Here is a 16178-nt window from a genome sequence, read left to right as displayed (position 1 = left end):
GTGACATTTACAAAGAATTTTTGAATGCCAGAAAATGTTTTTAAGTTAAAAAAATTTATGAAAAATCGAAGTGGCAGTGTATACTTATTATAAAAGTGTGGGTTTCCATACTTCTCTCATTCTACTTCCAGAGGATAATGTTGGTTTCTACTGAGCATGATGTTTTTGAAGAGATTCTTAGAATGTTAAGAAATAGAGAAAAGTTTGATAAGTAACTATTTAATTGAGGAGATAGGATTATTATGTTCTTTTAAGCTGGTCATGGTGATGCACACCTGTAGTTTTAGCTACTCAGAAGGCTGAGGTGGGGAGGATCACTTGAGCTCAAGAGTTTGATGCCAGCCTGGGCAATATAGCAAGATCCTATCTCTTTTAAAAAAAATTCAATACCTTATAGGAGGTCAGGAGAAGAAAAATAATGGTAGTTACTGACTGCACTCATTTAGATTGCTCTTAGTGGAGTCTTGTGTTATTAGTAGCTTTTGTTAACTCTGGAAGTAGTTTTTATTTTTTGGTATTTTCATATTGCTTAGCAAAGTCTAGGCACATTAATATGCATCTGGTTTATTTGTTAATTACTGTTTTACTGTTTTCATAACTGAGCTTTGATTTCACTGCTAGCGTTCCTCCATGGTTGCTGCTTTGGTTCATCAGACTTAGGGATGCCACTGCGCAGACATTGAGACCATATGTTTTAGCTAAAGGTCCATGTGGATCCAACAAGATTTTTATTGCTATTAGGAACTAGTGAGTTTGCTATTACATTGGTGAATTTTGTTTGAGATTCTGATTGTTAGTTTTGTCTGAAGTCCCATGAGAGATTCATAAGTCTTGCATAATTAGGTCAGTGAAGACATGTCAAAGGCTCTGATTACTTCAGGTCAGAGCAAGAAGTTCGTACCTGTCCTCACTCTGAATTCACCACAGCCTCTGTTTCTTCAGATGCTGAGAAATCACAGCTTTGCTCATGTTACTGAGAGTACAAAGGGCAGCTGAAAGGAGGGGTGACCTTCTGAAGGCTTTGGGAGAAAACGTGGAATAGATTCAGCACATTTTTACAAAAGAGGTTGTTTTAGTTCTTGAGTTATTTAGTGATGCTAAGAAAAGAATTGACACTAAAACTGGTTCTTTCTCATGAGGAAATAAAATCTGTTGTTTTAGTTTAATGATTCAGTGCTATTTATGGAACTTAATATACCCCATTTATAAGGGATAAGAAAGGGAAAAAACTGATAAAATTAGATCTTGGAATGTATTCATGAACTCTCAGTGCAGTTCTTTTTAGTGGATTATCTTCTGGAAGAAATTTGATTAAAATTGCCTGTTTTTAAGGATATTGCTGGATTTTAACAAGTTGTTCATTTGTTTCATTTGTTCATTTCTAGAGCATGTTCTGAGAGGAATCAGCTGAGCCTTAGCTGCTAAGGCTTTTTCTTTTTAACACTCAAATGCAAGGCATTAATTACTCTCCAGGTTCTGTGTAGTTTAACCATTAAACCAGTGGTTTTTGGCCACATTGGTGTATCACCTGAATTATTATTTACTTAATCTCCTGTTTAAATAAAAAAAAGTACATTTATTTTAAAAAGAAACTTCTCATCACCACGGTAAATGGGAAACCCATATCATTTGCCATAAATAGAATGTAACTATAATAATAAATACACTAAAAATAAAACAAGGCTATTAAATTGTAGCTGGATCCCATGGCATGTAAAAGCAATCCGAGGTTTTTTTTTTTTTGTCGGTCAAAAAGGGAGGTTTCAAGTGTTAGTGAGAATGTAAAGCAATAAACTTTCTCCTTGATCTAACCAAAAGGAGTGAAAGAGAATTAGAAATCACTCTGTGATTCTTTGCCACCTGGTTTCCTGCCACAGTGCTATTCTTCACTTTGGGAACTCCACTTTAAACATCAGTGATTGGAAGAGTCACCTGAAACCACTCACCCTACGTAGGTAACACTTTTTCAGACGTCTCTGTGTATGAATGTTTACAGGATCACTATACCCCAGGGAAGCTGTCTGTGAACAGCATTTATAGTTAAGTTAAACTTTTTTCTTAGCTACTAAAGATTTTAATTCTTCTATCCATAGGACATACTTTAAATTATTAAAAATGTTAGCCATTTCTGATTTGTCACAGAATCTAAGAGAATAGTATACTGTGTAATGAGTTTCTAAATTTGAACACATTCTTTTTTGGATGTTCACAGGTTTTTCTTTTATGCCTTTAATGTGTTATTAAAATGTAAATATATGGAGTTCTATAATCTGTTGATATAACTATTAATAATTATATTGATTAATTTTTAAATGATAAACTAAAGTTACGTTTGTAAAATGATCCCAACGTGCTCATGATATATTATCTTTTTTTATAATTCATAATTTGGCTTGCTAATATGTTGTTTAGAATTTTTGCAACAAAAATGCATTTTAGCATTTTTTCTTCTACCCTTTTCATTTTTTATTCAATGAATGCAGAGGCATTCGATGAAATTCAAAATTTGTATAGGATAAAAATTCTCAGTAATTAGGAGTATATTAGATCTTTCTTAACCTAACAAGTACCACAAAATCTTACAGCAAACATCATAACTAACTCTGAAACTTTGAAAATGTTCCCTTTAGTATCAGGAGGAAGACAAAGATGACCATGACCACTTCTCAAAATTGTATTTTGAGTCCCTATTAGAATTATAAGGCAAGAAAAAGAAACAAAATGTATAATCACTAAAAAGATAAAAACAATCCTTATTCTCAAAATATGATTATCATGATGTGTATGTTAAACATCAAAAGAATACAAATATATCATAAAAATAATCAGAGAAGTTAGTAAATTTTTTGGTAAAGAAAATCAATACCTACAAACCAGTCACATTTCTGTACATGACAAACCAGGTAATTATAATACAAATAAAAAGAATATAAAGTATCTTGGAATAATGTGAGAGAAACTATGCATGCTCCTTATGAATATAATCATAAAGCATTTTGAAAGTGTTGAAAACAAAAATGTAAATATATAAAGGTTTATTTAGGGCTAACCTAAATAATTTTATGTACCATTGTAGAAACAAGGTAAAAAGTATGAAAGCTGGCTGGGTGCGGTGGCTCACGCCTGTAATCCTAGCACTCTGGGAGGCTAAGGCGGGTGGATCGCTCGAGGTCAGGAGTTTGAGACCAGCCTGAGCAAGAGCGAGACTACTTCTCTACTAAAAATAGAAAGAAATGATCTGGCCAACTAAAAATATATATAGAAAAAAATTAGCCGGACATGGTGGTGCATGCCTGTAGTCCCAGCTACTGGGGAGGCTGAGGCGGTAGGATCGCTTAAGCCCAGGAGTTTGAGGTTGCTGTGAGCTAGGCTGACACCACGGCACTCACTCTAGTCTGGGCAACAGAGCAAGACTCTGTCTCAAAAAAAAAAAAAAAAAAAGAAGTATGAAAGCTTAATTATTATAGATTAATTGCCATTGTGTGTGCTTTTACAATCTTGGCCTTGAATTCTTCCAGAAGGTACAGGTTTGACTAGTGAAGTACAGTTTGAATACTTTCTTCCAATTACCATGTTTTTCTGATTTTAAGATGCACAAGTTTTCAAATTTTGACATCTCTGACAGCTGCACATATCTTACAATTGATGGAATGTCATAATTTAATTGGTAGCTAGTTCTCTTATTTGTACATAAAATGGTGTATCTTGAAGGTAATAGATCTTAGAATTGATGAAATGTAATAGAATACATTCATAGTATTTACACTTCAGAAAACTATAGGAGTCTGGGAAGATGGCAGAGTAGAAAGCACTAGGAATGTCTTCCTACCTGGACAACACTTGTACTGGCAGATTCTGACTAATGTAACTACTTTGGAACTCTGGAGTCTAATGAAGGCTTACAACTTCAGGGGAAGGCTTGGACAGTAAACTGTGGTTAATTTTGGTCAATTTCAGCTCTTAGCACAGTAGCAGCTACCCATCCTCCCATGAGGCCCTAGGGAGGGAGCTGTGCCTGTGTTCCTAGAGCAGTATTCACACAGCTTGTAGGATGTAGGGTGGGCAAAAAGAACCCTGTCTTCCATATGTCAGGGATTGGTGCTCTGATCACTGATTGCTGCTTCTGATCACAGAGGTGCAAAGAGACAGCAACCATTGCTGTACCTCTCCCCATTATTGTAAAAATGGGGAAAGAAATTGAATAGACAGAGAAACAATGCTCAAAATCACTAATCATTAGGAAATGCAAATTGAATCTACAACAAGATACCACCTCACACTTGTTAGGATGGCAACTATGAAAAAGCAGAAAATAGCAACTGTTGTGAGGACGTGAAGAAATTGGAACCCTTGTGCAGTGTTGATGGGAATGTAAAATTGTACAATCATTGTTGAAAACAGTGCAGTGGTTCCTCAAAAAATTAAAAATATAATTATCATATGATCTGGCAATTTCAATTCTGGGTATATACTCAAAAGAATTGAAAGCAGGGTCTCAAAGAGATATTTATATATCCATGTTTATAGTAGCATTATTCATAGTAACTAAAATATGGAAGCAACCCAAGTGTCTAACAGTAGATGAGTGGATAAGCAAAATGCGGGATGTGTGTGTGTGTGTATATATATATATTAATAATATAGAATATTATTCGTTCTTAAAAAGGAAGGAAATTCCTGGCACATGCTGCAACATAGATGAACCTTGAGGATGTTATGCTAAGTGAAATAAGCCAGTCACAAGACAAATACTATATGATTCCACTTATCTGAGGTACTTAGGATAGTGAAAATCATAGACACAGAAATGGTGGTTGTCAGGGCCTGGTGGGAGGGTAGAATTGGAAGTTACTGTTTAATGGATCTTGAGTTTCAGTTTTGTACAATAAAAAGAGTTCTGAAGATGGAAGGTGATGGTTGTACAACAATAGGGAATGACTTAATACTGCTGAACTCTACACTTAAAAAATGGTTAAGATAGTAAATGTTATGTATAATTTACTTCAATAAAAATTTTGGGGAAAAAACTATTTGAGACATTCATAAATACAGTATTCGCATATGCCCTGGCAATAGATTTATTCTGTTCCATACAAATAGTATTTTGTTGTACGTCTGTGCTATGATTTAGCTAGCTATATTAGTTTGCTAGTGATGCCTTAACAAAGTAACACACTGGATAGCTTAAACAACAGAAATTTATTCTCTCACAGTTCTGGAGGCTAGATATCTGAAATCAAGGTGTTGGTAGGGTTGGTTCCTTTTGAATACTGTGAAGGAGAATCTATTCCATGCGTCTCTCCTAGCTTCCATTAGCCTGGGGTGTTCATTGGCTTGTAGATGGTGTTCTTCCTGTGTCTTCACACCGTCTTCCGTCTTTACACATCTCTCTCTGGGTCTAAATTTCCCCTTTGTATAGGGACAACAGTCATGTTGCATTAGTGTCCAACCTGATGACCTCATCTTAACTTGATCACTATTTCCACATAAGGTTACGTTCACAGGTACTGGTGGTTAGGATTTCAACATCTTTGGGAGGACACAATTAAATCTATAACACTGGCTGCTAATTTTATGAACATTTGGGTTATGTATGGCTTTCTTCCATATAAGTCAACCTGTGAAGCATATTCTTGTGCATACATCTTTTGTATTTTTGTGATTAGAAGATTTGTGGAGTCACAGGATACACATAGTTTTGATATATATATTATGAAAGGAACCTCCAGAAAGTATACAGCAGTTTATATTCCCACCTTCAATGCACGAGCACACTCTAAATAACACATTGGTTTTTAAAATTTTTTAAGTCTTTGACAGTCTTTTTATTATTTATTTATTGTGGTAAAAAACATAACAAAATTTACCATCTTAACTATTTTTAAGTGTATAGTTCAGTAGTGTTAGGCTGCAGTCCCCAACCCCTTGGCCGCATACTTGTTCTGGTCCGTGGAAAAATTGTCTTCCATGAAACCAGTCCCTGGTGCCAAAAAAGTTGGGGACTGCTATACTATTAAGTATATTTACATTGTTGAATATAGATTGACAGATGTCCAGAACTCTTTCCATCTTGCAGATCTGAAAACTTTATACCCAGTAAACTACTCTCCATTTTCCCCTCCCCCCAATTCTAGGCAGTCATCATTCTAACTACTTTCTATTTCTATGAATTTGACTTTTCTAGGTACCTCATATATGTAGAATCATCCAGTATTTGTCTTTTTGTGACTGGCTCATTTCACTCAGCATAATGTCCTCAAGGTTTACCTATGTTGTAGCATAAGACAGGATTTCCTTTAATTTTTTTTTTTTTTTTGAGACAGAGTCTCACTCTGTTGCCCAGGCTAGAGTGCCGTGGTGTCAGCTTAGCTCACAGCAACCTTAAACTCCCAGGCTCAAGTGATCCTCCTGCCTCAACCTCCCGAGTAGCTAGGACTGTAGGCGCTCACCTCCATGCCCAGCTAATTTTTCTATTTTTAGTAGAGATGGTCTTGCTTTTGCTCAGGCTGGTCTCGAACTTCTGAGCTCAAGTGATCCTCCCCCATCAGCCTCCCAGAGTGCTAAGGATTTCCTTTAATTTTACGACTGAGTAATATTCTGTTGTATCTATATATACTACCTTGTGTTTATTCATCCTTAGATGGATTGCCTCCATCTTTGTCAGTGTTTTTGAGAAACTGAAAAGCAAGCTCCCTTTGTCTGTTGGGCAAAATAGGAGATTTCTCTTGTGAATCATGACCTTCTAAAAAGGTACATGAAGAAGCCAGGTACAGTGGTGCATACCTGTAGTCCCAGCTACTTGGGAGGGCTGGGGCAGGAGGATCGCTTGAGCCCAGTAGTTCAAGACCAGCCTGGGCAACATATGGAGACCTCGTCTCTAAAAAAAATAAACAAGATTAAAAAAAAAAAAAAAGATACATGAAGGAGAGTGGTTCTTAAGCCTTTTGATCTCAGGACCCTTTTATACTCTTAAACATGATCTAGGACCCCTAATAGCTTTTGTTTATTTTAGGTATAGCTATTGATATTTATCATATTAGAAATTAAAACTAATTTTATAAATATTAATTCATTTTAAAAATAGTCAACCCATCAGACACTTGCGTTTGGCCACCTATACAAAAAAAAAAAAAAGGAAAAAAAAAAGAAACGAAAGAAAAAAGAGTTGATCCATTTCATGTTAACATATTTTTATGAAAAAATATATATTTTTCCGAAACAAAAAATAGCAAGACAAGTGCCATGTTTTCTATTTTTGCAAATCTCTTTAATGATTAGCTTCTAGAAGACAGTTGGATTCCCTTATCTGCTTCTGCATTCATTCTGTTGGATATCACATGTCATGTAGCTGCTGATGGGTGGGGGTGAGAAAGCAAGTAGAATGGTTTCTACCCTGATCTCATCCCTTGAGTAAGAGGAGGGCATTTGGAAAGGTTAGAAAAGGGTGAGAATGTGGGAAAGGGGCTCTGGAACCAAAAGGTTGGGGGTGGAAACCAAGGTGTCATTCTCCCCATCTCAGAGAGTGCTCATGCCTACTAAAGTTTTTTTTTTTTTTTCTGTGCCTTCTAGTACATCTTTCTTCTCAGAATGCTTTTCCTTGCCTTTCTAGCAATATTTTCCAACTATTAGACTGGCTTTCTTGTGAAATACTGTTTTTTAGAATTTCTGGTGATTGCTTTATGTTTTCAAGGTGGGGAAATAGAAGATTTGCCTTGAAGAATTTTCAATCCTGAATAGTTGACAGCTTGCGTGTTTTGTTACTTTGTTGTGAGGTATATGCCTGTTTGTGGAACATACCATGTAGTTTTGTTACCACTCTAGTACATCAGGGCAGGTAGGAACAGACCTGAGAGATACATCTGGTTCCTTGGGTAAAATGAGCTATTTATCAGGGCCGATGATCAACTTGTATCACAAAATGCCCAATCCTGGAGTTATATTTCTTGTTTACTTTATTTCTTGAGAGCTCTGTTTAATTCACATATAAAAGCAACTTAATTAAATTTAGCCTGTAGAATTCCATAATCATGGTGATTGCATGAGAAGTATTTTATGTTCTTTGTATTATTTCATTTAATCCTCGTAACAACCCTGAAAAGTAAGTTCTATTATCCTGATGTTACAGGTGAAAAAATTAAGCAGCAGGAAGGTGGTAGAGCCAGGATTTGAAGCCAGGCAGACTCCAGAGCCTCTCTCCTGACTCTTGCACTCTGTTCCTTCAACAGTTGGAGGTTCTATGGCATATCACACCCTAGGAGTTACAGAGAGTATTCATTGAGTGTGTTTTCTATATAATGATCAAATTGAAGTGCCAGTAATTTTTAAATTCTTAAACTCTTTAGGAAAAAGACTTCAACCTGGTGGAGCACAGTAGCAGGCTGCCTCAGCGTGGGAAGTCCCATGTACTTCCGTTCTGGTGCTCAGGAATTTGGAGAACCGGGATGGTGGAAACTTGTTCATAACAGGCCTCCAACAATGAAACCTGAAGGAGAGAAGTTGTCTGCCTCTACTTTGAAAGTAAAAGGTACTGTTGTGAGAACAGTGCAAAAGGTGCTGGGTACACCAGAGCCAAGCAGATGTGAGCTTCAGAGACAGTCCTGCGTTCACCAGGCCTAGCTCGTAGGGCTCTCGGGAGCTACTCTGCTTGGCAGTTTTAGGGTGATACTTGTCTTTGTGTGCTGTAAATAAATACTATATAAAAACATCAAGTTACCGGTTTTACAAATTTCCTTTGGTATCTGAAACGTTTGGTGTTTTCAATCTAATTTTTGTTTTTAAACTTTTTATGAGAATTTCAAACCATACAAAGGTGAAGAGAATAATATAATGAATTCCCATATACCTTCCACCTCACTTTAACAGTTAACTCCTGACAGTCTCCTTTTATCTAAATCCCCAGTACTTTCCCCTGCCTTCCACCCATCCCTACCCATGGATTATTTAGAAGGAAATCCCAGGCATCAACATTTCTTCTTAAATATTTTTGTATGTATTTCTAAGAGATAAGGATGCTTTCCTTTTTGCAGCCTAAACTTAATATTACTTTCACATTTTAAAAAAATTAGCAGTAGTTCCTTACTATCACACATTAATCTGTTTTTTTAATCAAAAAAGTTTTAATGAACTTTTAAATTTTTAAAAATAAAATTCAGAAAATATAAAATAGTATTTAAGGCTATAAAGTCTGAAAGTTACCCTTTCTGGCCCTCTGCCTGCGGTTTCGCTTCCCAGAGTAACCACTGTTGTCTTTTACGGTACTTTTAGAAATGATCTCTGCATATGTAAGCATTTTCTTATTTTTTTTAAAAAAGTGTAAACAGACTCATACTATAATACTTGTTCTCCATTTTCCCACCACTTGGACATTTTTTCATAACTGTACATGTAGATCTATTTTATTTTATTGCATTCAGTATATGGCTGTATGATAAATTATCAAACCATTTGGCTATTGATGGACATTTTGGTTGTTTCTACCTTTTATTGTTATTTTAAACAATGCTATAATTGCACAAATTTGTGTACATGTGAAAATTGTGATAAATTCCTGGAAACAATTGCTGTATCAAAGGGCATATTCATTCAAAATTTTAATTAGTATTGCCAAATTATCCTCCAAGAAGCTGTTATAAAATTTATGTCATACTAAAAGAAATGAAAATGTCCATTTCCCCATACTCTTGCTGAGCATTACCAAACTTTTAATGTTTATCAATTCCAGTAGGTAAAAGATAGTATTTGTTTACATTTATTATACATTATAACTTCTTATTCCTTAAGCGATATTTAAGTTATTTAGTTTAAGGCATTCATTGAACATTTCTCTATAGTGAACATGATACTAGGCTCACTATAATTAGCAAGTGAAGCTCAAGTTGAGTAGTTATTTTAAAATTTAGATACTGGTTGAGCATCCCAAATCCAAAAATTCAAAATCCAAAATGCTCTGAAATCTGAAACTTTTTGAGTGCCCACATGTGGCTTAAAGGAAAGGAAATTTCACTGGAGCATTTTGGATTTCAGATTTCTGAATTTGGGATGCTCAACTGGTAAGTATAATGCAGATATTCCAAAATCTGAAATCCAAAACATGCGTCCTTGGTCCCAAGCATTTTGGAGAAGGGATTATTCAACCTGTATTTATTCTCTTTTAGCAGCCTCAAAACCAACTCTAGATCCAATCATTACTGTTGAGGGACTTAGAAAACGGGCAAGTCGGAATCCTGTGGAATCTGCCATGGAATTAAAAGAGAAAAGATCTCGAACTCAGGAAGCTAAAGACATTAGAAGAGCCCAGAAGGAAGCAGCTGGCTTTCTTGACAGGAGCACGTCTTCTACCCCTGTAAAATTTATAAGCCGTGGCCGCCGGCCAGATGTGATTCTTGAAAAAGGAGAAGTGATTGACTTTTCATCGTTGAGCTCCTCTGACCGAACCCCACTGACAAGCCCATCTCCTTCTCCATCTCTGGATTTCTCTGCCCCCGGGACGCCGGCCTCTCATTCTGCCACACCTAGCTTGCTTTCAGAAGCAGATCTGATTCCAGATGTGATGCCCCCACAAGCTTTGTTTCATGGTGAGGCTTCCCTTGCTTTGGTCTTTTATTTTGGGTATGGGCCATGATGTAAATGTATAAGTTTTCATCCGTGGGCTGTGTGCTCTGCATTTCTTCTTTCCTTGTGTTGATGACACTGTTTTATGCTCTGCGCAGATGATGATGAGATGGAAGGCGATGGAGTCATAGACCCAGGGATGGAGTATGTCCCACCCCCGGCTGGGGCAGCAGCTTCTGGGTCAGTGGTTGGGGGCAGAAAGAAGGTCAGAGGACCTGAACAGATAAAGCAGGAGGTAGAGAGTGAGGAAGAAAAGCCCGACAGGATGGACATGGACAGCGAAGACACAGATTCAAACACATCTTTGCAAACGAGGGCTCGAGAAAAGAGGAAGCCTCAACTAGAGAAGGACACGAAACCCAAAGGGCCCAAGTATACTCCCGTGAGCATCTATGAGGAAAAGCTGCTCCTCAAGAGGCTGGAAGCTTGTCCCAGTGCTGTTGCCATGACACCAGAAGCTCGGAGACTGAAGCGGAAACTGATTGTCAGACAAGCGAAAAGGGACAGGGGATTACCACTTTTTGACTTGGATCAAGTTGTTAATGCTGCTCTTCTGTTAGTTGATGGGATTTATGGAGCCAAAGAAGGAGGAGTTTCTAGGCTTCCAGCTGGACAAGCCACGTACCGAACTACCTGCCAGGACTTCAGAATCCTTGACCGATACCAGGTGAATGTGCACATGCTCTAAATCTGCTGGGGGCAGAAGTGGTGGAGATGGGGCAGGCAGCACCAGGCAGTAGACACGTTTATGCTGTGACTTAAAATTTTGAGTAATTTGGGGAGAGAGAAGAAAAGAGCAAGGGAGAAAAATACAAAAATTACTGGGCTTTATTTTTTGAATTTGTTGAGTATAAATATTCCTTAATACATCTGGGCTTTTCTTTTCCCTCAGGCGTTCAAGATATAACCTAGAAGTTTTCTTTATAGCTCTCAGTCTCTGTGGGTAGCTGGACATGGTGTGTGTCGTAGCTTTGATTGGCAGATTTGTTGAGGACATACAATGTACTGTATGCTGTGCTGAGCAGGATCTGAAGGGGTATAAACACCTATGTAGTTAGGGGACAACATAAAGAAGTAGCAGCCAGGGGATCAGTGTGGTGTCAGTGGAACCCAAGTTTTGTGAATGCTCCTGGGAACAATTAATTCCGCTCAGAACTGCCGGCATATACCCTCCCACTGAGGGGAACAACAGGTCTCCAGCTTTGCTAGCAGTTAATACTAACCTGCCTTTAAGTTTGGCTAATCAAAAGGCTACAAGTGAAATCTTGTTTTTATTTACAATACTTTGATTACAGGTGAGGTTAAACATTTTTTAGGTTTCTTAGTTGTTTGTGAATTGCCTGTTTGGAGTCCTTGCACATTTTTATTTCTTTTCTGGACACTAGTGGGATCTTTATTGCCAGTGTTCTGATATTACTCAGTGATATACCATATGTGGGGCTTCTTTCTTTCCTTGTGCTGGGCATGTGGTGTGTGGGCCCTTTCAATTTGAAACTCTCCTTCCTGAGTTCTGAAAAGTGTTAATTTCCTGTCTTCTATTTTCTCTGTTCTCTCATTTTAGAACTCCCTTGTTTGGATATTGGGCCCTGTAGACCAAGGGTTGGCAAACTTTTTCTGTAAAAGGCCAGATAGTAAATATTTTAGGCTCTGCAGGCCACATACTCAGTTGGAACTACTCAACTCTGCTGTTGTGATGGGAAAGCAGCCACAGCGAATGGGTGTGGCTGTGTTTCAGTAAAACTTTATCTACTAGGATGGCAATGGGCTGGATTTGGCCTGTGGGCTATAGTTTGCCAAGCTCCCTACTCTAGATGGATCCTATTCATTTTCTTTTTTCCTCCTATTTCCTATCTTTCCTGGGAAGTACAGTATTAACCATCCTGCATTCTAGGAGCCAAGTGGGGAGGGGCCAGGAGCCTACAGTTAAGTAAGTAAACTTCTGAATCTGCCTGTCTTCAGAATAGTACTCCCACCCTTGACTACCTGTGTGCAGAATCTCCCTCTTGATCCTCTCCAGAAAGTCCAGTCTTCTGCCCATGAGGGGAAAGATCATTTACTGCACGGGGACAGTGTAATTGGTGTAGTGGTATAATTGGAGGCTTTAACCTCTTAAAGAGCCTCTTAACCCATAGTCCTACTGTCCACTCTCAGCTTCCATAGTACCTGATACCTCTGATTGCTGCGCTTTCCTTAGGCTGTGTTTTGTAAATCATTTTGCTCCTTCACCACCAGCTTAGGTTTCAGCTTTCTTTGGTCTGTTAAGTAATTTGTGGCTGGTGTGGTGGCTCACGCCTGTAATCCTAGCACCGTGGAAGGCAGAAGCGAGAGGATTGCTTGAGGCCAGGAGTTCAAGACCAGCCTGAGCAAGAGTGAGACCTTGTCTCGATAAACTAATAGAAAAATTATCTGGGTGTGGTGGCGTGTGCCTTATAGTCCCAGCTACTTGGGAGGCTGAGGCAGGAGGCCTGAGGCTTGAGCCCAGGAGTTTGAGGTTGCAGTGAGCTATGATGACACCACTGCACTGTAGCCCAGGCAACAGAGCAGAGACTCTGTCTCAAAAAACAAAAACAAAAACAGGGACTTTGAAAAATAAAAAGTTAAAAAAAGTAATTTGCCAACGTGTTCATATGCTTTTGTTACAGTCATCTGTTCACCTGCTCTTTGTTCTTGTGGGTTTGTCTGTATAGTGCCTAGGCTTTATTTTTTAATTGTAAATGTGTCATACAAATAGAAGAAGGCACAGAAATACAGGTATAGAATTGATAAAATACATGCCAAACTATCTATCTCCTGGGGAATAGAGTGTTACAAAGACCTTGGAAGTCTTCATGTGTACTTCTATTCCCCTTAGAGGGAGCCACTCTTTAACTTTTAGTGTTAATTATTCCTTTGCTTTTTTAATGTATATATTCCTAAACAATATACTTTTAGTTTTTTTAAAAAACTGAGTAGTAAGCACAAATCTAGCTGTGTAAGCAAATTGCCACTGTTAGATGAAGTTTCCCAGAGAAGATGAGCTAAAGAGTCTTCTTGGATCATTGTTATGGATTGTGTCCCCCAAAATAGTGTCCCCCAAAAGGATATGTTGAAGTCCCAACCCCTGGTACCTGTGAATGTGACCTTATTTGGAAATAGGGCCTTTGTGGTATAATTAAGATGAGGTCGTACTGGAGTAGGGTGAGCAGTTTATACAATATTCATGAAGTCTTTATAAGAAGAGGAGAAGAGGCTGGGCGTGGTGGCTCACGCCTATAATCCTAGCAATCTCAGAGACCAAGGCGGGAGGATCGCTCGAGGTCAGGGGTTCGAGACCAGCCTAAGCAAGAGTGAGACCCCCCCGTTTCCACTAAAAATAGAAAAAAAAAAAAAAATTAGCCAGTCAACTAAAAATAGAAACAAAAAATTAGCTGGGCATGGTGGCTCACGCCTGTAGTCCCAGCTACTTGGGAGGCTGAGGCAGGAGGATCACTTGAGCCCAGGAGTTTGAGGTTGCTGTGAGCTAGGCCCATGCCATGGCACTCACTCTCAAAAAAAAAAAAAGAAGAGGAGAAGAGATGCAGAGATGGATACACAGGGGAAAAGCCCCTGTGAAGACAGAGGCAGAGATTAGTGATCATCTACAAGCCCAGGGAAAGGCATGGGGCAGATTCTCCATTGGTGCATACAGAGAGAGAGCACAGCCCTGCCCACTGTGAGAAAGCCCAGTGATTTCTGACTTTTGGCCTCTAGACTTATGAGATAATAAATATCCATTCTTTTATGCCACCCAGTTTGTGGTACTTTGTTCCTGTAGCACCAAGAAACTAACATAATCACATTCTGGCTTCAGATTTCATAATCCTCTCCTGGGGAAGGCAGCGGCCAAGGTCATTAGGGAGTCCTAGGAAACATAAGGCTCTGAGCATCAGGGTTGTAGTGTACACCAGAAATGTGGCAGAAATCTGGGCAGAAGGAGATCCTCTGCATTTCCTGCCTGAGCTGACGTGGCTTCTTTCCAGCTTGCAGGAGGTTAAAGCAGGTATTTGTGGAGTGAGTGTCCTCAGCTGATCCAGGGAGTGGGCATGGAGGTTCACCAGTGCATGGTTAAGGCAAGCTGAGCACAGATGAGATTTTGGGCCATGGCTCCTTGGGTTTAGAAGTGGTTGGTGGCAGCAGGGACTTGGTGATGATAGCCTCAGTAGATGTGCCCATTGGCTCACACTTGCCCAGTCTGGACTGGGCACCCTTTGTATGTGAAACTCTGCAGTGGCCCTGGGAACTCCTCTCACTAGAGATTCATGTGCCTTCCTCTAAATTTGATCTCCTGTTTTCTGTGGCCCATCTATACCTTTTTGTAGGTTTACTCCCTTGTTTTTGTGGAGCACTTTCTTAATGGCTTCCTGAGGAAAGCTACATGGGAAGTAAAACTTGAGACCTACATCCTGAAAAGACCCTGACTTAAAGCCAAAATCCCAAGCCAGCATCAGGTAAAGTTGAGAGCCAACTTAACAGCAACCCTGGAAGCAGGTAGCCAGCGGAGCAGTGCTTTCAAATTCTGAGGGGAAATTAGGTTGAACCTAGAATTCTATACCCAGCCACATTATCTAGGTGAGTCCTCTGTGGAGAACCCCTGACATTTTTGGGGTAGTCAGTCCCCAGGGAAGAGTCTTCCGGTCTCACAACCCTAGTTGCCAAGTAGGAGAAGAGAGACTTTAGCATTCAGCCTGTAAGGTGCTCACCCCTCAGCTCATGTGAGCTGCCCCACCCAGAGCCCCTGTTGTACTTTCTCTAGAGAAGGACCCCCAGACTTCTGGAGGGCAGCCACCCAGCAGCAGGGAATTGAGGGATACGGGCATTTTTAAATTTCTAGATCTTTAGTTTGTGTGCTTTTCACACAGCTTTTTCCTGCTCTTTATTTTACTGCCCCATTTATTCCCAGTTCCAGCGGAATCTGGTGCTGCCACCTGGGTTTTGGCAGGATTCTGCAATATAGATTGGGCTAGTTCTCACCTCACCCAAAGCCAGTTTTGGATTTTGGCATTAAATCAGTTACTGTTTGTCCATCTGCTTAGCAGTTACTGTTGTTTCTAATTAAGTCGTTTTCTGTAGTTTTAGTAGGATTTTGGAAAGTAGTAAAGATGCTTATGTGTTTAACCCCATCTTAACCTGGAATTTTAGCATAAATTTCAATGTATTTACACAGGGGTACAGCTGTAAATACATTTATTCAATCCATACTCTTTCTTGTTTTCTGAAAAATGTATTTGTACTAATAAATTTCTCTATAATTACTACTTTAGCTATGACTTAAGACTTTTGAAATGATGTTGATTTTATTACCAATTAGTACTTAGCACTTTGTAATTTTTCTCATTATTCCCCCTTTAACCTAAAAATAATGTAGTTCTGATTTTTAGTTTTCAGATATATGAGACTTTTAAGCTATCTTTTGGTAATTAATTTGATTTCTAATCAGATTGTATCATGCTTAGAGAAAACAGTCCATGTGATGTTGATTCCTTACCATAAAGAAAATTATACATTCTGTTTTTTTTATAGATCCTAAGTTAAGACAGTTATTTGTCTCT

At 38.7% G+C, this 16178-nt stretch overlaps 1 protein-coding gene across 5 annotated transcripts in view; it reads left to right on the top strand.

Annotated features, from left to right (window-relative positions):
• Window positions 1-16178, top strand: part of KAT14 (lysine acetyltransferase 14) — a 37060-nt gene that overhangs the window by 6959 nt on the left and 13923 nt on the right. For 3 of the 5 annotated variants that reach the window (XM_069495460.1, XM_069495458.1, XM_069495456.1), the window contains exons 4-6: window positions 8343-8524; window positions 10155-10574; window positions 10710-11278. In XM_069495460.1, coding sequence (XP_069351561.1) covers window positions 8343-8524; window positions 10155-10574; window positions 10710-11278 — 1171 coding nt within the window. The remainder of the gene's footprint in view (window positions 1-8342; window positions 8525-10154; window positions 10575-10709; window positions 11279-16178) is intronic. The other 2 variants (XM_069495459.1, XM_069495457.1) reach the window with 1 other exon arrangement.

The sequence above is a fragment of the Eulemur rufifrons genome, chromosome 20 (assembly GCF_041146395.1).
Source record: "Eulemur rufifrons isolate Redbay chromosome 20, OSU_ERuf_1, whole genome shotgun sequence".
Classification (NCBI taxonomy): Eukaryota; Metazoa; Chordata; class Mammalia; order Primates; family Lemuridae; genus Eulemur; species Eulemur rufifrons.
This window is presented reverse-complemented; position numbering and strand designations above follow the sequence as displayed.